Source organism: Gavialis gangeticus, unplaced genomic scaffold, assembly GCF_001723915.1.
Source record: "Gavialis gangeticus isolate Ggan-Ray unplaced genomic scaffold, GavGan_comp1, whole genome shotgun sequence".
Taxonomy (NCBI): domain Eukaryota; kingdom Metazoa; phylum Chordata; order Crocodylia; family Gavialidae; genus Gavialis; species Gavialis gangeticus.
Window position 1 is genome coordinate 20,142,259 of NW_017729022.1, and position 27,886 is coordinate 20,170,144.

Genomic DNA, 27,886 nt, shown 5'->3' on the forward strand with positions numbered 1-27,886 from the left:
CAACCACTACCCTCTTCCCCATGTAAACTATGTACATTGGGTGCCCTCCTGGGATGGGGGACAGGGGGGTGGAGGCACCTACAGAGCACATCTCAGAGACAGCCACCCAGCACCCTGGCCTCTGGCCACACCCCTCTGCATGCTCATGCCACAGCAAGGCCAGTGGGCAGTGGTTCAGCCAGAGGCAAGTGTAGAAGCTACTCTGCTGGCACAATTGGCTGTCCCTCCTGCAGCCTGGGGCCAGGGCCAGCAAAACCCACACACAGTGATGACCCCACTGTCGGCAGTTCCTGCTTAGGGGTTCCACAGAGCCTGTGCAAGCAGCAGGGAGGGGAGGAGGGATGACTGTCAGGCAGGGAGGCCAGCTAGTGGGGGACCAGAGGCAGGGCCAGGGGGCCCTGGCTTCTAGAGCTCAGCCCAAGCCCACTGTGAGGTTTGTTGCTGGGTAGTGGACAGCTGCAATGGGGCAGATGGGGCCAGGGCCAGGGGCTGGACAGCAGGCGGCACGAAGGAGGCCACCAGGGCCATGATGTTGTCCAGCACCCAGTGGTCCTCCTGCATGGCCTTCACTGCCCTGGTCACCATAGTGTCCTGCCACTCCTGGGCCTCCAGCATCCTCTCAAGGAGGGTGATGTGCCTCTTCTCAAAAGCTAGAAGCCTGTTCCTGAATGCCCAGTCCTCATGGGCCTTCTCCCAGGCCCTCCCCGCTTGTGTGTGATGTCCTCAGCATGCCAGGCCTGAGAGTCTGCCAGCCACTGTTCTGCCATGGTGACCAGCAAGTCCAAGAGCAGGGTCCAGTTCTTGATCTACCATGGCCAGAATCAGCGCATATGGAGGGCCCCAGCCAAGGCTGACAGTGACCCTGAAGGTCCATCCCTGCTGGCAGTTGGTGTCTCTCCCCTCTGTGTAACTGCTGGACCTGCAGAGCCAGGAGAAAGAGACTGTTTGTGAGAGTTTTAAATATTTCTGTTATAACATGCACTATACCAAGGGGCTGTGTGCTGCCCAGCTTCACATCAGGAGCTGTGCCCACACAGACGCCCAGGGACCATGGTACATTGACCAGGCAGGCCCTGGTACAGGAAGCCACCAGCCAAGACCACCATCCCTACTCATTCCACAGGGGCAGATGGCCTGTTCTGTGCTTTCCACAGGCAGCCTGCCTGGCCTGCCTTCTGGCAGCCTCTGCCACAGGTGCTCCAGACCCATTCCCCAATTTTCCTCCTGCAGGCCAGGCAGTCCTCTCCAGTGCTGCCAGGACCATGGCACCCAGGTTCAGTGGGTGAGGGGCTTCTGGTCAACTGGGATATGGAGCTGGTGCCACCCCCAGCCTCTCCCCGGAGGGCCTCTGCAGAGAGGCACCCTGGGGCAGACCCCTCTCTGCACATGGCCTGCACCTTGAGTGTGCCCCTTGTCAGAGTGCCCTGAGCACACCATGATGAGCTGTTTGCATGCACCAAGGGGTGCCTGACCCACTACACCCAGCTGCTGATCACTGTGGTGCCCCAGGCACACCTGAGGACCTGGCATAGGTCCCCGAGCTTTGATGGTGCAGCGGGAAAGCCCACACTTCCCCAAAACATTCACCACTAGCTAGAGAGGTACCTATGCCTACATGATGTGTTTCTGCCCCAATAGCCAAGGACACAATCACTGCAGGCATCAACACACTTTTCCACATAAGAGGCCTGTGTCTGCCTAGCTGAGGGGGCACTGGCTGCTCAAAAAAGTTTTGCACTGCCTCCCACCTCCCTGTATGCTGTGGTGGGGGGACCCCAAGGGCCATGAGGAAGCTCAGCCGGTCCAGGGGCGGGGGTAAGTGCAGGGAAGGTAGGGGAGGACCCTCGTCCCAGTGCAGGGCTTACTGGGTAGGCACTGCAGATGCCCCTGGCAGCCTGAGTCCGAACCCACTGGCAGCATTGTGCAGCTCCTGCTGGTGTCCTGGAGTGCAAGGGTGTGGTGCTTGGCTGGCCAGGCATATTCCCACTCCGGGAAAGAGCTGGATTTCTTCAGGGTGGGTGGTGCCATCCCTGGATTGGCCTCCTGGCTGGGGCGGTGCACCCACAGGTCATGTCAAGTGCTAGCCTGGGCCGCCAGAGCTGCTGGATGAAGCCAGGAGTGGGGAACATGCCAAGACATGCCCCTGGTAACCTAAGGAGCCCTCCCCTGCTGACATCTCATCACCACTGCTAGGCCACAATGGAGGCTCTGGCAGCCTGCCTGTGCTGGAGAACACCTTTATGCAGCACTGCCACATCGACAGGTCATGCCCAAGATCCCAAACGTGGCCTGCCAGGGGCTCATAGATGTGGGAATTGGAGCGCCCACCCCTGGAAAACTGGATCTTGACCTCAGCATCACCCCACATTGGCACAAGGTCTGCAGTCCCAACCTGGGACCAGTTGGGCCCCCAGGACATGGTTTGTGGCACTGGGGATGATGTCAGCATGGCTCCCTTGATTGCCCTCAGGGGCTGTGGCCACGAGTCTGAGTGCTGCTGGGCCTAGGCAGATGCCTGAAGCACAGGAGCACAGCATGCATCAGGTAGGCAGGTGGTAGGGCTAGCCCAGGGGCCAATACCAGGGTCCATGAAGGCTGCTGTGGTTGGCACAAGCCCACTGCTGTGGGACCTTGTGGCCAGAGGCAGGCAGCAGACGGCACAGGCTCCAGCATCACCACAGAGTTTTAAACACCAAGCTGGGGTAGACAAAGAGCTGCCTCAGACCTGGGGCTGGAAAAGCTCCAAGCCGTATGGCCCTGAGGCTAGACTGAGGGTGGCTCCCTGGTGGTGGACCTCACTAGGAGCATATTTGCTCCTGGTCGGCATCTACACATACACAGTAGCTACTGCATGGTTAATGTGCTACTTACATTTGCACAGTAGACCAACTGAACAGTAGAGTAATTTACTATGCAGTAAGTGCCTGCATGTGTAGATGATGGAACTTTACTGCACAGTAAATTATTCTACTGTGCAATAAAATGTCTCATGTAGATGTGCCCATGCTTGACAGCCAATCGATGAAGCAGTTTACCAAGACCATTCATCAATTTCTAGGAATGTCTAAATTGTATACTCTCATTATAAACTTCTAGTGCATATTTAACTTGAACAGTATTAGACAGTAATACAGTAAAGTTGTGGGGGTGACGGGACGTGAATACAATTCATTTAGAAGCATTAAAGTCCATGTTGGAGCAGAAAGGTGCATATAATAGTAAATAAAATACAGGTAATGGGATGAATTATAGCCAAATGGTTCTTCAGAGAGGAAAACTTATCTAAGGGAAATGTAGTGACACCAAAAGGCTAAACTGTCTCTTTAAGCCAAACTCCTGCCATTAATAGCCTCTAGAGGCACTGTGCCACATTCACTGACATGCTTCAGCTACTTTGACCTGCTCAAGTAATGTAAAGTAACCACAAACCTGACATACTATAATTTGGCATAACTGGCAGTTTCATAGCTGCTCTGAATCATTAGCGAATTGGGTCCATTGCATCTGAGGCAGACAGACTGTCATGAGGAATGACCCACAACTATGGGGGATCCAGGATTTTATAAATGGAAGTGTGGAATCACCGACCTGCACTGCACAGATGGCTGCACACCCTCTCCCACTCTCCCATATACCGGGGAAAGCAGATGGTACAGAAGGTAGATGCACCAGATGACTTTAAAAAAAAAGTCTTTCAAGCAAGTAAAAATCTCCCCTCCACTTCCCTTTTCCCTCCATGCCCAGAGGCACGTTCTCTCCCCTTCCCTTCCATTCCTTCCTTCCCAACACACCACTGCTGCCCAGCTAATGGTGAGACAGGAGGGGAGGGCACTCCAGAGCCATTCCTGAGCAGCTCTAGCCAGGCTGCACATGGAGCCAGGCTTGGTTAGTGGCAGCGGAGGCAGCAGGCAGGTTCCCTTCCCCCATGCCTGCTCCCAGGCTGGCAGGGAACACCAGGGAGTCCCAGCAGGGAGGCGCTTACTGCTGCTTTTGTGCCTCAATGAGCCTGGTTCTGCATGATGCAGCTGGAGCAGGCAAGAAGAGCTCTGGAGCTCTCCTCAAACCTGGGACAGCTGGAGACAGCAACTGTAGTGGGCGGGAAGGAGTGGCGCAGAAGCAGGGAGGGGATGTGCTACAGAGCACAGAAAGGAAGGGAGCAGGGATTCTTTCTTGCTTCTGTGACTTTAAAAAAAAAGTCCCTGGCTGCTGTTCCCATAGCATGGTCAACTGAAATGGGAGTGCATCCACATCACTGTACTCCCTCCTGGATCCACCCCTGCACACAGCTATAGCTATTACTATACCTTTTAACAAGGTGCAGCATAAACTCACCCCACATCAAGTCAGACCCAGTGCTGAATACAGGGCTGTGCAGCACTTGAAACATAGGAGTTTGTTACTGCTACAGACAAAATGTGTCCCAGCTCCTGCACATCTCTAATGGTCACACCATTGTTATCTGTGGAAGTTATGCACTCAGCACTGGGGGTGCTGGAAGAATAGGAAAATACCCATGGCAGGTTTGAGAAAGATCATCTGAATCAGACCCAACCGCTGCCATTTCATTGAGTCTGCACAGCCTGAGCCATGAGGCTCAACAAAGGTACAAATTTGGTTTCATTCAGTTCAGCAGGGCATTAACATCAAACTTCATAATATAAATACCAGCTTCTATTAGCTACTGCACTACTGATCATTTTAACCAGGAACATCCAGCCCTCTGGGACTCTGGTAGAAGTCTGGGATTGTGGGTAGAGCTTGGGTAAAGTATTATTACTTTTTATTCCATCTGCTCAGTCCTCTTCCAGCCATCATTTTATCTATGCCTCTCTGTTCAGCTGCCCTTTCTTTCAGCCCAACTTCAGCACAATTACTCTCTTGCAGCAGGTGCTGAGATTGATCTTCTTTCTGCTAATGCCAAGATGCTCACACTCAGACTCCTATTTGACTGAGTGCAAATCAAGAGAAGAGTCGGAACAGCACTTTCTGAATCCCATGACATCAAACCTCTTGCAAGACAAAAATCCCATTCCCAGGTACCCTGGCAGCTACTCCTCCTGCTATATAACATTTGCTATAAAACATCACACATTGATTTCAACCCTCTTGAAAATCTTAGTGCAACAGGCTGTGTTAATAAGGAGCATGATTATACTTTTAAAAATCAATAAAAAACCATGTCTGTGTTTTAACCAACTTACAGGCATCAGCTAAATAATTTACCTACTCTTTTCTCAAATCAAATGGTCTCTCAATCTTTGCACACTTTTTAAATGAAAATAATTTATTGCCCAGATGCATCGAGTAAATCCAAAGAGACTCAATTACCTTATTATCTACATTGAGTATTTTTTGGTTCAGTAACAAATTTCTTCTGACAAGCAGAAACATTTACTATTAGAGATGCTATTGGATAACTACCTGTTCTATCCAGGGATTTAAAATTCAATATAAAGTTTATGGTTTTGCACTTTGAGGTTCATTAGCTTATGCTCAGATCTCAAAACTATGCTTAATTTCTTTAGTTAGATTACTTCGCGGCATACTTATTTTTTATCAGCACACAAAAAAGCTGGAGAAATGTTAAGGATGTAACAGGCACAAGCAAAAAAACCCAAAGTCATGGAATTCCAATGTCCTTCAAACTGGGGTACACACTGTCCTGGGGGTGACATCATAAACTTCTGGGGGTACACAAAAAGAAGGACTGACAAAGCATAAGAAGGAAAGAAGACAATAATAAACAGAAGGAAAGAAAGAAAAGTTTAAAAATGAAGAACAGCTCTACAATATCTGTTTGGTTGTTGGAAACATTGCAGTGACACAAAGTGTTAATTTCTTTTATCTGCAACTTGGAAGTAATAAAAGGTGCACAATCCCCCAAAGTTTGAAAACCACTGTCCTAAACTGTAGGCTTAGAAATTGCTGTACCACAGTAGTCTCTTACCTAAGAAGAGAGAAGTGAGAGCAAGCTATCAATATATTTCTTTTCCAAAATGATCATTCCTCATGTTTAAAACCTTAAAAAGTGATGCAATATAATGTTCAGCAAATCAGTTCATGTTCCCTATGATAGAAATAGCAAGAAGCCAGTGATGCTGAACTGATGCCTTCCTGCCATCTCTGTCAGTGAACACTATTTATTTGTACAGGTTTATTTGTCTTCCATGGACTGGGGGTAAGGAGGAGGATCAGTATCAGTTTTAAAATAAAATACATTTATGGATTTGTCAGGTAGAAATATTTCTGTTGGAGCCACTCACAAGGTAGATTCGTTTTTAGGCTAGTAACCTTGAAGGTGCCCTTTTAAGATTGATATTCCATTCTTTGCTTGTCTTCCTGCATATAGCTATAGCAGCACAAATAGTATCTAATTCTGCGTACTGATTCATAGGCTTATACATACCCAGGTTTTGGTAAGACATCCAACACTTGTTGTAGGAGTGCCTCCCAGGCATTTAAAAAGAAATAAAATTTCTGTTTCTTCCCCACAGGTAGGAATAAGTAGTGTGCAAGTGGGCTCATATCCCCATGCATGCTTACTGAGGAAAACCTAAGTCAAAAAGAGGATACATTTGGTTTTGAACACGTTCAAGTTAGTCATCATTCTTGTTTCTTCTAGTAGTGAGTTACACAGTTGTAATCTAGGCTGAAGGACTAAAACAACTAACTCAATGTGGGGACAGCAGTGTCATCAAGCCAGATTCAGTAATGCAAGCTGAGTTGGACATCTGGACAGAGATCACGTGGGAGATGATGATAGACTTACTGACAATCCGTCTCATGTTGAACAGAATGAATCTATAATTCTGAGTCTTGACCTTGATTACTGCAGCCCCAAAGAATACAGTTATCATCTGGGTGTGAGAGACTGTCGTTGGATCCCAGGCCTTATGTTCTTATCTTTTTTGTTACTGATTTCAAGTTGCTAATGTCTGCCATATTTCTGAAATAGGTGCAACCAGGATAAATGTGGGTCTGTCAGAATCAGGTGCCCACATGAATAAGGTAGTCATCATCTTTTTTTCTTACACTAATTTTGAGGGGAAAAACTGGGTGTAAGAATTGGTTTTTAACATGTTCATGACCAAGATCCACATCAACCTTGTTGGCACCTTCCCAGAAGGGTGATGCAAACTAACAGGGTTAGGCACATGGGTTGCACCCCCATGAGTGGGAATATGCAGTTTGCAGCACCTTGTAGCCTTTTAGGGCACTGCAAATCACATGCAGTACTTGTTAATCTGTTTACTGCACTGCATATGTGCAGTGTAGGGACAACATTAGATACCTGGAAATCCCAGTATCTAAAAACAAACACGTCCCCAAAAAAGGGGTGCAGTTCACGTGGTAACAGCATGCAATGCCCAAAGCCAGAGCCATGCTCTGGCTGCTGGTCAGGTTCCATGCACCACTGCTGCAGCCCCAGGAGGCCCACAGGACCCCAGGAAAGGCTGCTGGGACCAGCCCAGGTGCTGGTCCCAGCCTCCCCTACCCCACCTGGGGCAATTTGCCATGTGCCACAGCACACATGTAGGGGTATGCCTGGGGACAAGTACCAGCAGTACAAATATGCGCCACTGCTATTTATCCCTGGGGACATGTATGTGCATGCTCATGGGGTGCTCCCACAGGTATTTTATGCAGTGAAAGGGGAGACCTAGGCAACTCCCGTGGGTGATCCAGAACAAGGAAGAGTTTACTGCTTACCCACAGGAAACACCTGGCACAGGAACTTTCTCTTTTTCTTGGAGCTTAGGCATCTGACTCAGCAAGAGAAACACCTTTGTCATATCACAGGATCCAGACCACCAAAAATGGAGGCACCTATCTGACCAACAGGTACGCTGAGTTCAGCATGGCACTCGAACATATTAATGGTAGTAATGCCATCCAAATTCCACCAAGCATCCTAGCAATTAAAGCCCTTTCCTAGGAAGTGGCAGACCTAGATTCATTTTGAGGGGACTGAAGCCTATATCTTCCAGGACACTGAACTAAAGCAAAGCTCTATAGTTGCAACCTCTACCTGTCCTATAGAAACTGAGCAGTCCTTCATGCATGATGCATAAATATTAAGCTTAGCAAACAGGAAAGAGCATGACTCAGCAAACCAGGGAGAACAGCACTTCCCTGAGAGGGAGAATCCTGTATTCCAATACTCCTTTTCGAAGTATTTTTGTAACCAATGACTGTCTAATATAAACTGCATGAGCATTATGGGGTGGGGCTAGAAACCAAGACTGTCTGTTCTCAGGGGAGTGTCGTCCTTCTTGGATCAGATTCACACTCCTTCCTGCTTGCTCTCTTTCCTAGTTTCCTCACCATCTGAGTGAGGAGGGCATGATACCCAGGTCTCCAACTTCCTGGGAAAGGGCTCTAGGAGTGGATCCAGAGGGGGTAGGCAGTATCATGGTCCCACTCCTCAGCCCACAGTGTAGCTTAGCCAGCTCCAGTTCTCAGCAGTTCCAGATAACTGGTTTCTCTGTAGTCTCTAGACTACACCATAGGAGCAGCAGTTAGGGACTTTTGCTAAGGACTTTCAGCCCTCCCTTAGCCCCTTCTCCATTCTTTGTCAGCAATTCCTTGATTCAAGGATGATTTCTATCACTGATGGGCCTTGAGATCACATAAGAGCACAAGCCTTGAGCCACAGAATTGTCCACAGAAGTTGCAGATCCTTCTGCAGGGGAGAGTAGGCCATAGGCTAGGATTTCTCTCATTTTCCTTTCTCTGCTTCAAAGGCAAGGTGCTTTACCTCAAAATGGGCTGCCACTTGGTTAATGTTGCAGTGCCTCAACAGAAAGCACCTCCATGGAGTCGATCCATGAATGACGCATGCCCCCCGTGGCTGGGGGGACACAGCAGCAGCAGGAGCGTGGTGGCGGTGGTGGGAGTGCAACTGCAGTAAGCGGGAGAGCTCCTGCAGATGCTGCTGGTGCTGTCAGCAGTGGGGGTGGTGGGTGGCGAGTGCTGACCAGGGTTTGGTGACCACCCACAGACGCCACCAACAGTGTCGGCAGTGGTCAGCAGGGATCATGGATTACCCACAGACACTGCTGGTGGTGTCAGCGGCAGGGTGGTGAGCGGTGACTGCCCACAGACGCCAGCATCCATGTTGGCAGTGGCAAGCAGGGATCACCCACAGACACCGGTGGTGGTAGTGGGGGGGAGGGAGGGATGGTGAACAGCAAGGAGGGACCACCTGCAGATGCTGCTGGCTGCATCGGCAGTGGGAGGGGTGGGGAGCAGGTGGGCAGTGGTGAGCAGCAACCTCCAGCAGAAGCCGGCGACAGCTTTGGGGGCAGCCAATCTCGGGGGGGGCCATGTGCCCCCCTGCACCTCCTCTACATGTCACCTATGGAGAACAAGGATGATGATTGTATTGTAGATTTGGATCTTCGTGTTTTTCCAGAGATCACAATGAATGCAGACATGCTAAAGCAATTTCCAAAAGGAGGCACATCAGATCCTGTTGGAAAGAGTTCTCTACTAAGGTAAAGTTGCTCGACTACCTCCAGGGTCTTCCCCTCAATGGTAATTTGTGGAGGAAGGTCATATTCATGGCCTGGCGAAGACTGATACAGCACTTTAGTCTTCTTGATGTTGAGAGAGAGGCCCAAAGTTCAGTAGGCTGCTCCAGCAAGATCCAGCATGGTCTGGAGTTCTTTCTCAGCATGCACAAGGATGGTGTAATCTTTGGTGTATTGAAGATCAAGGATGGTTGTTTTGAGTACTTTGGCTTTTGACTGAAAACATCCTAGACTGATGAGCCCTCCATCTGTTCAGTATTCTACATCAATTCAAGAAGGAATGAAAACCAAGATGACTGTCAAAAATCAAGAATAGAGTTGGGCAATGACACATTCTTGCTTGACCCCAGTTTGGATTACAAATGAAAAGGCCTGCAGTCTGCTACATTAGATGGTCACAGTCATCTGATCCTGGAGAAGCCTCAGGACCTTGATGTACATTTCATGGCATCCAAATTGGCCAGGACTTTCCACAAGGCTTCATGACTCATGGAATCAAAGGCTTTAGTGAGATTGAAGATGGCCATATACAGGTCCTGCTGTTTTTCCTGCTACTTTTCTTGGACCTGATGGGCAACAAAGATCGTGTCAGTTGCCCCACTGGATGTTCTGAAACCACAGTGAGATTCTGACAGGATTTCTCAGCAAGAGGTAGAAGTCAGTTCAGGAGGACGCAGGCAAATATTTTCCCTGCTGTGGAAAGGAGGGCAATACCTCAATGCTCAGCCTTATCTCCTCTCTTGAAGATAGTCATGATGTTGACATTCCTCAGGTCCCCATTTCTTCCCAATTGTGCCACTCCAGAGTTCCAAGTCACATCTGACTCTGGCGCTGAAGTCACCAAGAAGAATGATCTTTTCCTTGCAAGTATTAGTCAGAATGTGATCACGGTTAAAGTAGAACTGTTCTTTGACATCATCATCAACATCAAGCATTAGAGCATATGCACTGATGACAAAGGTGTACTGGTTGTTGCTGCACTTAAAATGAAAGGTCATAAGACATTCATTAATGCCCACAGGGAACTCTGTAAGTTGTCTGATGAGCTGGTTCTTGGTGGCAAAGCTGACATTGTGAACACATCTGTCCTGGGCTCCCCTTCCAGAAGAAGGTGTAGCCCCCACCCTCTTCCCACAGCTTCCCCTCATCCAGTTGTTTTGTCTTACTCAGTGCTGCGACATCGATGTTGTGTCTCACTAATTCCCTGGAGACTATGGCAGTTCTTTTTTCTGGTCATTCATTGCCTTAGCTATGCATCAAGGTGCAAATATTCCTCATTGTAAAAATCATTGTCTTTTTATAATGTTTTCAACAGCAGGCAGAGTTATCCCATTGGACACCATTATCCAGTCAGAAGCAGATAAGATAGTCTAGGTTTAGGGCACCTTTTCTAGCCCCTTCCCATGTGGAATTCATTAGAAATGGGGCTCATTACAAAACACAATGGTATTTTGTAATGAGCCACATGAATGAGCACAGTGTCAGAGTGAAAATGCATGCTTTGCAGCTGTCTAAGGAAACATGGACTTTGGAAGAGGTGCCAAAACAGTTTTGCTGCTTCTGAAATAGGGTTGATATGGATCAATTATTGTAACTTAGGCCCCCTCTACACAAGCAGGTAAAGCAACAATAAGATCTAACACACACAATTGTACCTCTCCCACACCACATGTGCATGACTGGAGGTGTGACTGTGTGATGTCACATTAGATCCCATCACATCTTATCACTGGTAGAGGTAGAAAGCTCCCAGCCACAGGGGTGACCCATGTACCTCTGGGACTGAAAGATTGCAGCAGCCATGATCTCCCAGGCCTAGCTATTATCTCCCAGGCCAGGGTGTGTGAAACCCCTGGGCCCTGGGGATCAAGGCAGTCATGATCCCTAGGACTTGGGAGTGTATGAAACCCCCAAATCCTAGGGACTGTAGCTGCCTCAATCCCTAAAGCTCGGGGGTTTCAGGCTGGTGCACCTCTGTGGCTGGAAGCCCCCTCAGTTAACATTTTCAATGTCTAACTTTATAGCTTGTTGGAGCATTTTATTATGTGATAGCTACTTTGCATGTGTGGCTGGTCTTAAGGTAAATACACAATTAAACAGTTCATTGTGCAATACCTGTAGTATGTAGGAGGGGACCTTAGTCACTAAATAGCTCTTTAAGGCCTGTGTAGGGACCTACATAAGGCTGACTTGGATCTGGCCCTAAGTCAATAGGATGAAAAGATTCTTGTAAAGATGTAGATAATTGATCTAATAGATTGCAGGGGCTTCTTCACAGTCATTAAGTTTGTCATGTCAATATGTTATTAGGGACTTCTATAAATGAAGACTAATGATGCAATAGGTAATTATCACTAAGAAGCTACTGCATTTTTCAGTGGTTGGAAAATGTACTTTGAGGAGAATGGGGTCATACCCTCCTTGGGTCCACCTTAACTCCATTCCTGTTGTAGACTGTGGAGGAGATTTTCAAAGGTACAAAAGGGAAGTAAGGCTGTGAATTTCTTCAAAAGGCAATGGAAGTTGAACAGCTAAATCCTACTTGTGCCTTTGAAAGTCCCCCTGTATATAGAAAGTGCAGCAGCTCTTCAGATGTAATAAACCACAAGCTCAAAATCCTTCTTAATATTTTTTCTTTCTAAACAAATTTGAATATGAGCATAGATACCTGCTCTAAATTAAATACTGCAGTCAGTTGTTTTCTTTAGTGTTTCCCACAAGAATAAAACTTCCCCATTGTTCCCCTATTTGCAAATGGCCTTCAATGTTACAGTTGGAAAAAAAAATGTTAACTTGCAGAAACACAACACAAAGCCCCTAAAGCAGGCGTGGGCAAAATAAGGCCCGTGGGCCGGATCCAGCATGCCAAGGGATTTAGTTCAGTCCACAGCAGGTCTCTCAGTCCCACCCAGACCAAGCACAGGGGCACAGCCTGATCCCACCATCCCCATGCACACAGCAAAGCCAGGGCAGTGCAGTGCCCAGATCTGCTTCATAGACATTCGGGCTGGAAGGGACCCCGGAGGATCATCGAGTCTTACCGGCAGCTCCAGTGGCAGCAGCTCTTTCTGATTGCTGTTGCCACCAGGCCCAACCCTGCTGCCCAGGCACCCCAGTCCCTCTGCTCCACACACACTGATGGGGGTGGGACCCATGTGGGCAGGGCACACAGCTGGGTAGATGGGATGAGGCCATGGGGAGGTGGGGAGTGGTGTCTGGGAACGGGACTGGAGGTGGGGCCAGGATTATGGGGGAGTGACAGCATGGGGCCAGGGCAGAGCTGCGATCAGTTGCCCATATGTCTCTGCCCACAGAACTGGTACCCGCTGCAGGGGTGTGTAGGGAGTGGATTGTGGAATGGCCCCACACTGTCACCACCCTACAATCCTGGCCTTAGTCCCACCCACTCATCCCGCTCTTGGATGCTGCCTCCTGCCTACTCATGGCCCCATCCCAGCTGAGCACGAAGCAGAGCCACTTTAGGGAGTTTTGGTGAGCTGTTGCAAGGGTGAGGGGGAAGGTGCTGACCTAGCACAGGAGAGGGTACCTGTGACCACTCACCAAAATTCCCTAAGTGGCCCTGGGGCCCAAATAATTGCTCACCCCTGCCCTAAATCCAATAACCTGGCTTGTGTACATGACACTTTTTTTCAAGTTGTTTTTTCTCTAAGGCTAGGATTCAGAATGCCAAGCATGGAACAGAAACAAAATAGTAGAGCCCCATTATGATTTCCTTTGTACACATCACTCCATAAAACTGGACCTGGTATGCCAGTGTCTCTTCTCATTTGCAGCACAGTAACTTGACAAATATATTTTTTTTACACAGCTTTATCATTTTAATATGAAATGTAACTGACTTAAAAGACCAATCCTTTTTATATACACTTTTTAATCCAAGTAACAATCACATTATCATGCAATTTAAACAGGATCATGATTGAAATAATGAAATAACATAGTTTGATTGGCCACCGTGGATGAGGTCAAAACTTTGATAAGTAACTGGTATCAAACAAAAGTTTGAACAGGGTCCAAAGGGGAATGATGAAAGAACATGTTTTATCCACCACGATATTTAAAACTTAGAAGAGATTCAACGGAAAAGGACTTGGTATCCTAAAATGCTTAACTGATTATATATTTTGAAGAAACATATCTCCATATCACATAAATGTATCTGGCACCTACAAAACCCTCCTGTTACTTTGAAAGAAAGAGAATAGTTTGTTTTATTATCTTTTTCTCATTTTAACTCCTTACTTTTATGTTTATGTGCCTCAATATATTCAGTCTACTTGGAATCAGAGAATAAATTGCCAATAAGCAATAAGCACAGGGTAAGAAGTGAACTTCAAAATTACCTTGGACTGCAGGGAAACTTAACTCATGCTGTAGGGAAATTATTCCTTGGCTTGGGGACACAAACCACAAACAAAAGGACTAAAAAAAGGAAAGACATTTACAGGTGTCAAGGAACCATCACGCGTATGCTTATACAGAATAGAGACTTGAATTGCCAGACAGAAAGATGCTTCACATTGCTGAAGTTACTAGAGGACTGCTTCAGTGTCATGTTCCAGGCACCAGTGTGCATAGGAGAGTGACACACTGGAAAACAAGGCTTTCCTAGCTCACTCTTTATTTCAGTGTAGAAATAGACAATAATATTCAGTACATATTCTCCATGAAGTTACCCTTGACAGGTAATTTGCATGCAATAGCAGCATACATGTTATTGAAGATTGTTTCTTTCTGAGGTTCATTTCAGGAATTCATCTACAGCACTTATATGTGCTGTTTGATGTATCTATTTTTATGACGGAAGCATTTTTATTTTATGTTTACTTGGTCTTTCAAGTTTACCATCTTTGATAACAAAATGGGAAAGAAGTTGTTCCAGTCATACAATCATAAAAGTGAAATTGGACTGCTTAAACTCGTATGGGACTAGTTCTCAAGGAATTAAAATAACCCTGATCATTGAAAACTTCTTCTATCACTGATCTGTGGATCGCTTATTATGAGAAACAAATACACACAGAAAAGTGACACAGGTCCAATAAGCTACAACATTCTCATTCTGCTGATGGAGGCCGTACATATTACAATGTAGTGAAACAGAGTGGAATTTCTTACCTTTATGATGGTTTGCCCCAGATGCTAATTTCCCCCAGAGTGTTACAACAAATATTATTATAAGAAGTTTTCCTTTTGTTGCTTTCTGTAAATATCTCTTATTCATCCTGAAAATGAAAATACAAAAAATATTTAAATGAAGCTTTTTTAAGCTCTTTTTCTTTTTGTCTTTTTTTTTTTACAATTTTAAGGTGAATTTAGTGATTGTAACAGGTGTCTGATTGACAGCCCTGGAATTAGAAACCCTGTTTACTATAAAAAAGGCAGAGCATGGACAGTATTAGTACAGTCTCCAAACCCTAATCTGCCAGGTTGTTCAACCTCAACAGAAAGGCTGTATCTAGGACTTATCAAATGTTTTATGCCTCCATCAGCAGGGCTTGTATGTAATCTCAATAAGTATTCTCTAGCCTCTCAGGGGAAGTCATCAATAGATACCCTACTAACCTTGACCTCATGATGAATTCAGTCTAGGGTGCCTTTGCTGAAGCAAGATAATTTCATTCTATCATCATGGACCTGCCAAGATCAATCTGGCCCTTAACCCTAGTACAGTGGCATTCAGCCTTTAGCTGTACAGTCACCTGCAACCCTGAGCGATATAGACTGGATGCATCTGATTAGAGCACTAGCAAATGCAACACCCTATCATAGGAGAGATCCCCGTGTTATTAGACATACATGAGGTGGTCAGCAGAATGATGAGTCATGTGGGATTCACAACCATCTCTCCTATCTAGCCCAATAACCAGGCACAGATAGGAGATACTAGGCATGTCTACACAGGACTATAAAAGCACATTAGCACATCACAACAAAAGCCGTGCTAATGAGCTAATGCTCAGTAGAATTAGTCTACTTAGCATTAGCAGCACTTAAAATGTGAACAGTGGCGCTACTGTGGAGTAGTACCAGTTATTTCACATTGAGTTAGTACAGGTACTAAACATAATGAGCAGTAACTGTGGTGCATTAATGCATGTGTAGAGCTGCAGGGAGCTGCAAGCACCCACAAAGTAATCACAATGTGACATACTGATTTTATATTGCATCATCCTAGTTTTATTATAACTTTTAGCAGTATGTGATGACACTTAGCTGCAAAGTTAAAGTACAAGGTTGAGCAGTATTTTCTCTGCAACTTTACACAAAGACAAAATGGTTCTTCAGCTGCCAAAAGACAAGAACTGTAGCATCACAAAAAACACGGCTGGAAGGGGCCTCGAGATTTTCTAACCCAGCCCCGGTTCAAGGCAATATCATCACTATATAAACCGTTCCAAACATTGTTCAACCTGGACTTAAAAACTTCTAGTGATGGAGATTGCACAACTTCTCTAGGTAAACCTTTTCTGGTGCATAAGAGCCCTCACAGTTAGAAAGTTCTAAGCATCTAATTTAGCAACCTGCTCTTGTATTTAAGAATTAAAGTTTTGCAGCAATTGGTGAAAAGTACTACAATGAAACCTCTCCTCACTTTTCGTTCTCCCTGAGCCCTAAGGAGATGGCTAAGAAACATTTTTGCAGGATGATCACATTTCGAGAGGATGATGATGTCTATCCTACATCATTTACACTAAAAAGCTATAAACTTGATCATTTGAACCAAATTATTACTATTTTATAGTGCATGGAACTGAAATACTTTTCCTTCTGAGCTGAAAAAATATGCACTGCTTCAGACTGAGATGCTATCTCCACATTTCTCCCCTAATACATTAATAAGTCAATATTAAAATGAATATCCCCTCATTTTCCCTTATTCTGTTTATTCACAGCACTACCCCATCAACCAACAAGCTCTCTGGAAAAAATGTACTGCATGATCATGCTACATGTTGATCTCTTTTCTGCCTCATAAGAGCAGTCCCAAAGCAGCACTGGCTGGTCTCTTCAAGCCAGGTTCAGACACATTGTTGAGGAGGACCCAACACTTATTATTTCCAAACCTGTAGCCAAATAGCTTCCCCAAATATATAAATCTGCCTTTCAGGGAGACAGTATGATCTTGTTAAACACTGGAGAGATATAGCTATGTTAGTCTGTTAGTTAGGCATAAGGCAAGATAGGGTGGCACCTTCTAAACTAACTAATTCAGAGAGATATCTTGTTTGATACTAGCACTAGAGCTTTTGTCCTGCTCTTAAGTGCTTTATGTTTGCCTTCTGTCCATAAATCTTCGAACTGGCTATGCTAATATAAGAGGGATATTTGTTTTGACTTTTAGTTAGTTTGACTATACCTAGTAAGGAATGGATTCTCATTAGAAGACTCCTGAAAGAAAAACTTCAAAATAAGGCTTATACCCCACACAACTGAAGATGACTTCTCAAGGGCTTGCAGTAGTTTCACTTGAAGAAACTCCAGATCCAAATTTACAAAGTTGGCCACTTAAAATTAGGGACCTTCTACACCTGCAGGTAAAGGTGCAATGGGATTTCATGTATGATCCACACAATCATGCCTTCTGCCATGCCACATGTTTTGCTGCCCCTGCTGCAAGCCCTGCACCTCACAAGGCTCATAACAGTGGTAGCATTCTCCCTTCTGCCTCCTCTGTGAGCCCTGCTGCAAACACCACACCTGACAAGGCTCACATGGGGCGGGGGGCAGTGTTCTCTTTGCAGCAAGTCCCACAGCTAACAGGGCTCACAGTGGGGGTAGTGCCAGGAATGCTACCACCACTGTGAGCCTATCAGCTGTGGGGCTAGCAGCCTGTGCTTGGGAGACCCTCAGCTGATGGGACTCCCAGCCACAAGGAGAACACTTGGTTACATGTTTAATTACTGGCATGATTAGAACAAGCTACAAAGGTATTTCACATTTTTTGTGGAATAACTTTGTAGCTTGTTTCTTATTTTATCACTCCATTCATGGGTGACTGGTGCCTCATGAGTCGGGGCGACACTTGCCTCTCCCAGCAGCCAGTCAGCAACCAGGGTGGAGGATCCTCCCATTGCCAATCCCACAGACCGAGGTGAAGGGTCCTGTTGGCACTTCTGGGTGAGCACAATCGGCTGGGGGGGGGACCGCTTCTCTTGGCACCCCCACTCCCCAGTCAGCGCTCTCAGGGGGGGCACCAGCACTCTCGCCTACCCACCTCCTGCCCAGGAATGCTGGCTGTGATGGGGTGCATGTGTACCCCTGTGCACCCCGCACACATCACCACTGACTCCATTAATTGGTTGAATGGGTAGATGGGTCACAACTTACTGTGTGATTAATTCGTTAATCATGCCTTAAGTATAACATATAGAGGGGGCCTTAGGGACCTAAATCAGAAGTTATAACTTAGTCAACAAAATACAAATGGCCTGATTTTTCAAATGTTTGAATGCATGCAACTCCATAAGACTTCATTGGAATAAGGGTGGGATGAATGAGATGACAATAAAAAGATGGAAACTGTCCGCTACAAATAAGCAAGTTGAAAGTATTACAGCCATTGGTTTATTTTATTTGAAACAACAAAGATAAGAGGTAGAGTCAATGCTGGTTTATGTTGTGGAAGGCCCTTGAATACAATTATTTTTAGGACTGAAAAGCTGCTGTTAGTGTGGCATGACAGTGGCCACTTATTTAATTTGTCAAAGCTGAAACTCTCCTTTATTGCTTAGTGATACAGCCATTCTGGGGATGGGTGGCTTATTAATGCTGCTGATTACTAGGTCAACACAAGGCAGCTAGCTGGGATGGAGTTTGTCTTTTTAATCTGTCACCTGCCACCTGGGGCTGCTGTTTGCAGTCAGCTTGGTGAGGGTCCTACCTCGGTGCTCCTTCTGCTGCTGTTTTCTCCCTTCCCAGCTGTGCCTTTGCAGCCTGTTTCACTGCTGAGCAAGTAGAGAGGATATGGCAATAGGACAGAACCCAGGAAGGAACAACATTCGCTCCCCTCCTGCTCGATGGTGCAAACCCCTTGGGACTAGAATAGGGTTGGGTGGGCAGGGAAAAGAGACTTAATGGAATGTTGCTTGGCACCAACATCATAAACAGATGTAGTAAGACTGGGCGTGAAATATTTATACACTGATCACACAGGCCATGGTCATCAGTGTAACCATAGATTTCCATTTAATTCTTTTATCATAATATAGAATGTCAAATAATGAATTTCCTTTCAGTTTTGGGGACTTCATCAGCCTGTATCTGATGATGAATAAACAACTGGCATTCTAGAAACAACTGGAAATAGTGCAGAGGTATAAACCATTCATGGAGGTATAAACTATGTAGTTTATAGGATAGTGCGACTGATATTATGATTATTAATCTGTCCCATTCCTCCCTACCCTCTGGAACCTGAAATAAAATCTCCATCAATCATTTTCTCTCAGTACCAGGCTTGTGTTTTAACATGAAATGGCATTCAATCAATTAATTCAATCAAGCTTCCCTTAGAAACCTTCTAGCTGTCCTCTGGAAACACTAGAACATTTTCCAGGTGACAAGGAAGTATCCTACAAACGCACTGAGTATTGACACACAAAAAATGTATGCATCTCCATTAAATATGGATTTATCATTTAAGAAATAAAAGTTCTGCCAAAAGAATATTAGCAACCAGAATTCTCTTAGCTTCCCATAACCTATCTTTTATTTTCTTTTTCCAGGAAGTCCAGATAACTAGGAAATAACAAACATGACCCCTGACTTGATGGTCCATGTACAAAAGCAGTGTACCCACCTAAATTATGCTCTATACTGTACTGAATCTTACATTATTTATTAGTTGAGTAAGTTTCTATTGCCTGTGCAAGTAGGTACATAAAGTTTTATTCAGCTTTTCTTCTGTAAACTAATGCAGATTTAAAAATGTCTCTCTGGTGGGTAAGGTCCCTTTGTAAAAGTAACATCTGCATGACCCCAATATGTTTGCATGTTTATACATTCCCTCTATGACATTCCTGTCATGTTTGCTCAGTGAAGAAGTAATTTGCCACTCTCATTATTTCAGGTACATGGTAGCTGGTGAAAATCAATCTTCTTTCTGCTTCATACATCACAGCCTATAACAGACACAAAGTGCATTCTGATTCTGAAAATGACAAACCTATTCTCAGAAGCTACTTTGTTTGATCTAGATGCCTAAGAAAAGAAAGAAAATGGGCACTTAGACTGGTAGAACAGGGAAACAGAATGGGAGTCACAGAGGAAATTTCCATGTACAAAGTAAAGGTCCTGTTTTTGAAAAGTGATCTTCTATCAGAGCAAAATGTTAATAGCAGGAAGAACAAGTAACTGTAACTGCCATTCAAAAAACATTACTCAGAAATGGTTAAAATACCATTGGTAGATCTCTGCAAGCACAAGTACTACTGTTACATTAATCTAATTAAATAATCATAGCCACACTATGACATTTGAGCGATACAGGCCTCATCCACTCACGTGTGTTCAGCACATGCCAAACCTCTGAAATTAGGCAGTGTAGCTATCTTAGTACATATATACCTCTGTACCACTGTCAGACTCTTTATCTTAGGTGTGTTGCCACTCAGGATCTCCATAAGCTAGCTACATTGCTTGACTGAAAGCACGTGAGACGGATGTGCTTCCTGGTGGTTGTCCCATACACAGCACAGAGACAGCATATGTATCACCTAAGTGAACTGCTGTGCTGTCCACAAACCTATTAGCATATGACAACTTTAGCACGTGATTAATATATGTTTAACTTTATGCATATACTCCCATCCTATTGAAGTCAATGGAACTTATACACATTTAAAATTAAGCATGTGGTCAAGTGCTGGTCTAAATTATGAATGAGCTAAGTATATTCTTAAGTGTTCTTTTAAATAGGGCATAAAAGAATAAGCTTTAGTGAGAGCAAACAAATAGTAAAAGAAAAAGACACAGTATCCAGAAATTTCAAATATTGAAGTATTAAGTTTAAATAAAATATGTGAACACGGAACAACCTACAATCCATCTCTCTCTCAACATGGTAATTCATTTTCTAACAGCTGGCACAGAGGTGATATGAATAAATAAAAGTAATTACATAATTTATCTATCCCAGAATGCTAGGATGTGAAATTTGCATTTATATTATCACAAAATAAGTCTAACAAATGTGGTCCCTTAAATTTGCAGATTTATTAAACAATTCAGTCACTTGACTCTTCAAGTTTAACAGGAATTTCATAGCTAAAAACTTAGATCTACAGATGTTTAATAGTGCCAGAACCACTCTTCTGCCCATCTTACTGTAAAAGGAAAACACTCAACTACAGCTCATTCTGCAAATTTTCAATGGTCTTATTCCAGCTCAAATTCTTACTAAACTAGCTTTCAAGGTATTTAAAGGAAGGCACCACCTCTAACTTATTTTTGTATAAAAACTCAACTTCTTTCCTCCTTCCATTCCCAAAAAACAACACCTTGGATTTAGCTGTGTCAGAGCCTTGTTACATACTAATTTTGGGCAACTCTTAACACCTGGATAGTCTGCACATTAACACCTGAAACTGGCTTTAAGCACTCCTTCTACAGCTGAAAGTTATGTCACTCCAGGACAGGGATTATCTCTGATCCATATTACCCAGCTCATGATGCACTAAGGTGTAGCCACTCTAAACTACACTTAGTGTAAACACCTCACCCACCTGCCTCATGCTGCTGGCCTGAATTAAGCCCACTGCCACCCCCACCTTCCCCAGTACTCCAGATCCCTGCTTGCTGCCCCCCCATCTGTCCCAGGGGTGCAGGCAGGAAAGGGTTAAACAGCAGTCTCCCCTACTGCTGCTGCTCTCTGAACCAAAAAAGCAGCATCCTCGCAGCAGTGGCAGGGGTCTAACAGGCAGATTAACCCTCCCCTCCTAATCTCCTGGGGCAGACAGCACAAAAAGCCACAAGCAAGCAATGTCCTAGGAACAGGGAAGGAAGGAGGGGAATCCTGAGGGGGAGGGGGGGAGCAGCAGGGGAGAAACAGGGGAGCCCCAGGGAGGAGAGGGAGGAGGGAAGCCCAGAATGGGAGGGGGGTGGGATTCTTACCTTTCTGTCCTTTGGGACCATCCTGGCCTGAAGTGTGACTGCTCCAAACTTGAACTAGCCCTAAGACCTATTAACATTTGTGCAGCTCACGGTGTAAGATTTAACAATACTCTTGATTTCCAAGCTATTTGAGGTGCAATACTGCTGAAAGGCATCTAATAACATTTAGAGGCTTATTTGGGATTGTGACTAGTGTATCATCTACATAAAGCAAGACAAGAATAGTGTCATTCAGTATCATGGGTGTGTAGAATTGATTCCCTGTTAACATGTGTTTTCAATCATTCAAGAATAAATTGAAAAGTAGCAAAGCAAGTACACATCCTAGTCATACCCCTGTCTTAGTTAGAAAACTATTGGACAGAGCACTGCCAATCCCTAACAAACCCTAGTTGCTATACTGGAATAGAAAATAAGAATTAATTGTAAGAGAGCTTTACACAGTGATGTTATTGCCAGTTTCTTCCACAGAAGAAACTAGACCCCTACCTGTCTATGATGCAAAACTAGAAACAAGAGACCATTACTAGACTGAGGTTCACTCTAATGAGCACCATAGTTATCATGGGCAGGTGGTATGGGACCCCATATTTAGGCAAAATATGCTCTTGTGGGAAGAATGACATTGATGACTTGAAACACTATCTGTGATTTTGTTTGCTCTTTGAAGAGGAAGTTTAAAAAACATCTCTCTATTTATGGGAAATTTTAAACACTGGGCTAATGAAAAAACCCCCAAAACAAAACCTTATCTGGCTTCTTTCTAACCATTTGAACCCTGTCCTGTACCTCTTGGCTAGGGACAGAAATTACACATAAAACAATGCGAGTGATTGGAAACCAGTTCAAATCTGCAACACAACAGAAGTTCAGTGCACATAAACCACTTTCAAAATGGCCAAAACCAGTTTAAGATAAACCTGGATGGAACAGACTTAGGTGATTTAGCTTAAATCAGTTTATCAAACTTCTGTCCCAGATCCCCTCCAGATTCAAGTTAGCTCACATTCCCCCAGCATCCCAAGATGCATTGCACCTCCCCCCATACACACCACTCACAGGGTGCATAAGCTAGCCTTGGCCCAAGCTGTCTGCTGCCAGCTGAACAGGCAGGCATGCTCTAGCACCCCGTGGCTTCTGGCCTGATCCACTGCACACGTGTAGCTGCATTTCCAGGATCAAAAGTGAATGTCTGTTCACTTGCTTATCACTTGAATCTATGCAGCTTAGACTAACCTGAAAAAACTGAATTGATTCAGCCTCAGACTTTGTGACCATCTATACTTAGCCCTTAGGTGTATTTAAATTACTTGCACAAAGAATAAGGGTCAAGATCAAATAGCATTGCCCTCATGTTTTATTCTCCACACCTTCATGTTTTATCTTTTTTATATCATCATAAACTATGTGCTGTTTTCATGTTAATTCCAGGTAAACTGGTAGAATAGACAATGTTAGTGTATACTTTTAGCAAAAAAAATTAGTTATGTAAATGTTAGATATAATTATATTGTTCATTTTACTATTATTTTAGAGAAAGCAGTAAATAAACTATTACTAATGCATAGGTACAACCTGCATCTGATCAACTGAAATTTTAGGGGAAGCATTTCTTTTTTTTCCTAAGCAAAAGACTTATGGTTGTGCTGATGCTGCCTTTAAAACCAATATGACACTGATGAATGGCCTTTCCTCTAAACCTCTATCAATGTTAATATCTAGTGGTTCCAGATTAACAACAGTTCTTTGTAGACACAGCTGATTGCAATTTACACCTTCATTAATTTTCTAACCAAAAGCAATAATGAAAACAAAGAGTAAAGAAAAGTACCATCCTTTTTGTCAGATCCAACTCAAAATTCAACAAAATGTAACTGTGTATTTCTCATCTCTTCTCCACACAAGTTCAGAAAGTCATATTCATTCATTACCAAATACATCTGTTGCAGAGCTCTGTTCATACATTTGCAGGGTTACATTTACTCTGTACTTTTATGAGTTTATGAACATATACAGTACAAAAGTAACATTAGCACCCCATAGCACACCCAGGCTGCTATTGCACTATACTTATAAATACTTAACATAAAGTATTACAAAATATTTAAGAATCTTCAATATTCCAACATGTTTAATTTGCCCAATGACTTTCCAGACACTTGCAAAATAAGCTCTTGCAGTTAAGTGTTTAGCATTAGAAAGTGCTTAGGCTCCAATTCACATAATTTCCTCTGATATTATGATGCCACTTTAAACTCCCTCTTTTCCAGTTTCTGTGCTTAAGGGGGTTTTGGTTGTAGGGGTACTATTTACTGACTTAATCAGTATGGCAGCAGTATTTGCCTAAATCTTACACGTGATCCTTTTGCAGACGGTTATTTAAATTTTCTTTATTTGTATCTCACTAACCCATCTAAAGCTGAACTGAAAAGAAAGGATAACAGTTCAATGGGCTTTGAACAAAATGTCTCATTGAGACTCGAATCCCTAAGTGCATTATGATTTGATGGGCTAAATATAGACACAGTCAAAAGCTTTAGGCCGAATTAATTCACTCTTTGCAGGTTAGTCTAAGCTACAAAGATTAAACCAATAAGCAAATGAGCAGACATTTGATTTAGGAAATGTAGCTACATGCCTGCAGTGTTTCAAGATGGAAGCCAGGGGGCGCTACAGCATGGCTCTCTGGCATGTAGCCAGCATAGGCTGTGTGTTCGCTTCCTCTTTCTGCTGCCCTCGAGGTTTCTGGAATTTGTTGGCCACAATCACAGCAGCAGGACTCTGCAGGGTTGTTCATCACTTCCTCTTCATGCTCCCAGGTGCCTCTGGGATTTCTAGTCCACAGTGGTACCCAGCACTAAGTAAACCAGCAGGGCAGGGCAGCTCTGTACTCAGGGGAACCCCCTCCCTAGCCCCAGACCCCAGCTGCAGTTTGCCTGGAGGAGCCAGTGATTCAGCCAGTGAAGCCAGTGAACCAGCCCTCACTGCTCCAACTAAGAAGCAGAGGGGTGGGGCCAGCCCTGATCTCTGAAGCAGATAGAACAGCCAATTCCACAGCTGAAAAACATGCTGGGGGACTCTGATTTAACCTGAGCTCGGAAGGGGTCTGGGACAGAAGTTTCATAAACCGGTTTGACCTAAAATAATTAAGTCTGATACTACATTTAACCAGGTTTATCTTAAACCAGTTTCAGACATTTTGAAATTGGTTTATCTGCACTAACCTTCTGTTCTTTTACAGATTTAAACCAGTTTCTGATCACTCAAACTAGTTTACGTGTAACTTCTGTCCCTAGCCATAAAGGCCATTGCAGTAGTGCAGATAAGCTTTGAAAGGAGATGCTAACATTTGCTAATTCTCTTACATATAATACATCACCAAGTCAGATTCTAATTTTTCTAAGACCAAACTATAAACAGGTCTATGATCATATTTGTTAGTTTCATGACATTTCACTCTCCATGAAGAAAATATACAGCAAAAGCTCTGTTATCCAGCACCCATAGGAAATGGGGGGTGCCGGATAACCAAATATGCCGGTTACCTGAGAGGTGTCTTTGCCTAGTTGGGCAAAGATGTCCCTCCTGCTGCGTCTGGTGCATCAGTGTGCTGGGGGACAAGCACCACACCACCCCTCCCCTGGCATCAGTGTGCTGGGGGACAAGAAGGGGAGCCCCGCACAGGCTGTTTTGCCCTGGGCTCTGGCCTGAAGTGGGTCTCGGCAAACCAGAAATCCCCACTTCCAGTTTCACTTTTGCCACATCAACCGGCATGCCACTTAGTAGAGTATTCCAGTTAGTGAAGTACCAGATAACACTACATTTACTGTACCTACTTTTCTCTGTGACATTTTTTGTGAAGAGAATGCAGTCAGTTACCTCACTAGTCACCTGACACCAAGACACCACAATGCTGGGCTTTTTTAAAAGTGATAAAATACACTTCAGTCTCACCTGCCAATTTGAAAACTTGAAAAATATTTGTTAGTGACTGGCCGTTCGACTGCCCCTTCTTTGCAATGTTACTTTACCATGTCCCATTTAGACCCATCTATATGTACAACCTCTACCACTGAAACTAGCCTTAATGCCCCTTCACTTCTTTCTTCCACATTTGCTCTGCTATTCATGCTGCCTCCTACACAAGGAAACTCAGTAAACCTGATTATAAAATATAAAGTACAAAATTAAAACTAGTGATTTTTTGGCAAAGAAGGTTCCTTTCCTCTTCCAAAATCTTATAAAGACCCATAGGTTTAGACTCATCCACAAGTAGTGGGTTAATGCCACAACCAGCTGGAAATGCAATTCCAATGCCAAAAATTAATATAAAATTATATACCTATACAAGATATAATGTGGGTCTGTGTGTATGCATATTAAAATTAAAAGTTAAAATGATGAAATAATTATGTAGCATTTAAGTTGCCCCAACAGACCCCACAAGTCATAATTGTGATCTGGGGTTTATTCATTACAAGAACTGATTTGCATGTTGAATTATTCCCAGGCTTATACATTACATTGAATATAATGTATAATAATAATTAAATTAAAAGTTTTAGAAAGGTGAGTCAGAGTGAAGCAAATGTCATATTCCACTTCATTTTGAATATTTCATTTCCTGTCAAAAATTTCATTTTAACATATTCCCATGAAACATTTTGGTTGTAGTGAAATCTCATTTTCCAATCAATGGTAATGGCTACATTTAGGAGTTAAAATTACATCATCTCAAAACCACCAACGTGGACAAGTGTATGAACCACGTAACCCCATATTCTTATTACAAAAATTCTGTCTTCTCTCTCCTCTTTCTTTGATTTTTATTCATTATTCTGAACTGCAGTGCCCCATCTAAATTTAGTCTGCAAGCTTTCTTAGCCAGGGACTGTCTTTGCCCATTTCTCTGAAATACGTCAAACATTTCAGGAAGCTTAAAAATAACAATCACTCAAGTCCCTCTTTGTGTTGGACAGGACACTTTAACCAGGAAATTTCAAACTCAGAAAAACTTTTTAAAATCTGCACAGCTGACAGAACTCTACCAACATGGATTACCAATCGAAAACATGAGTTTTTTATTTAAGAAAATTATATTTAAAAGTCTTATTTAATAAAAGAAACTTTTAAAAAAACTAACACTGTATGGATAAAATAACAGTTTATTTGTAACAAGGTATTATTGCAAAATTCATAATTTATCAATTTTGATCGGTATTTTAATTAGCATAAGTATGCTTTCTCTTATCCTTTAATTTCTTTAAACTGTACTTTCTGTTGCCATTCTATAACAGTTTTAAAATGACCAGTTTTAAGATGAGAGATTTCCCTGTTGTCTTTGTGGGAACATTTGTTACTAAATTGCTTTATACTTGTCTTCTTTGAATTAAAGCCATGCTGTTGAACATGGCAGGTTGTTCAGAGACTAACAGTCCTTCACCTTGTTTATAATTCACTCTCTCTTCCATCACTCCTGCTTTAAACTGAAAATCTTTCTATTCTGACCAAGGAATTTTTTTACCCCTTCTAGCACTGACACTGCAGAAACATGGCACCCAGCAAGCAGTGAAAACATGTAAATGTGTAAGAGCCTTGTTTTCTTCAACAGATTACATATAGAAAATGCAAGGTCTTTGCATTGCAGAAATTAGAGACCAAAATCAAAAATTGATTTTGAGTTTGAAAGAGAAGCAAGTTAAGGGTGAAAACTCACTGATTTAAAATTCATTTTATATTTCAAATTTTAAATAAGCATTAAAAAGGATTGCCTGTATATATATTCACTTCCACACAACTTTAGAAGTTTAGCAACGTTTAAAGTCTTCCACTGTTTTCAGTAATGATGATAATGTTGACATGCTGGGATGGGACGGGCTCCACCTTTCCCCTAAAGGTAAGTGTGTGTTCTCTTCTAGGCTGGCGGACCTCCTCTGGCGGGCTTTCAACTAGGCTCTTCGGGGGAAGGGGTAGATGAGGGCGGAGGAAACATCAGCCTGCTGGACCAAACAGCACCCATAACTACAGCCCAGCCCAGACAAACGAGCATAGCGAATAGACAGGTAAGAGATAGAGGCCAGGGTAATGCTGGGACTAGGGGGTCAGTACACACATCTACAAGAGGCCTAAAATGCCTCTACACAAATGCTCATAGTATGGGTAACAAGCAGGAGGAACTCACCCTCCTGCTGGCTGACACCAGCCCGGACATAGTGGGG

General features: G+C 43.9%; 1 protein-coding gene across 5 annotated transcripts in view; it reads right to left on the reverse strand.

Annotated features, from left to right (window-relative positions):
• FAM19A2 (family with sequence similarity 19 member A2, C-C motif chemokine like) overlaps positions 1-27,886 on the reverse strand; it is a 441,285-nt gene that overhangs the window by 119,072 nt on the left and 294,327 nt on the right. For 4 of the 5 annotated variants that reach the window (XM_019514636.1, XM_019514635.1, XM_019514632.1 and 1 more), the window contains one exon: positions 14,673-14,779. In XM_019514636.1, coding sequence (XP_019370181.1) covers positions 14,673-14,778 — 106 coding nt within the window. In that variant the 5' untranslated portion in view covers position 14,779. Of the gene's footprint in view, positions 1-14,672; positions 14,780-24,588; positions 24,594-27,886 lie in introns of those variants that run through there. The other variant, XM_019514634.1, reaches the window with a different exon arrangement.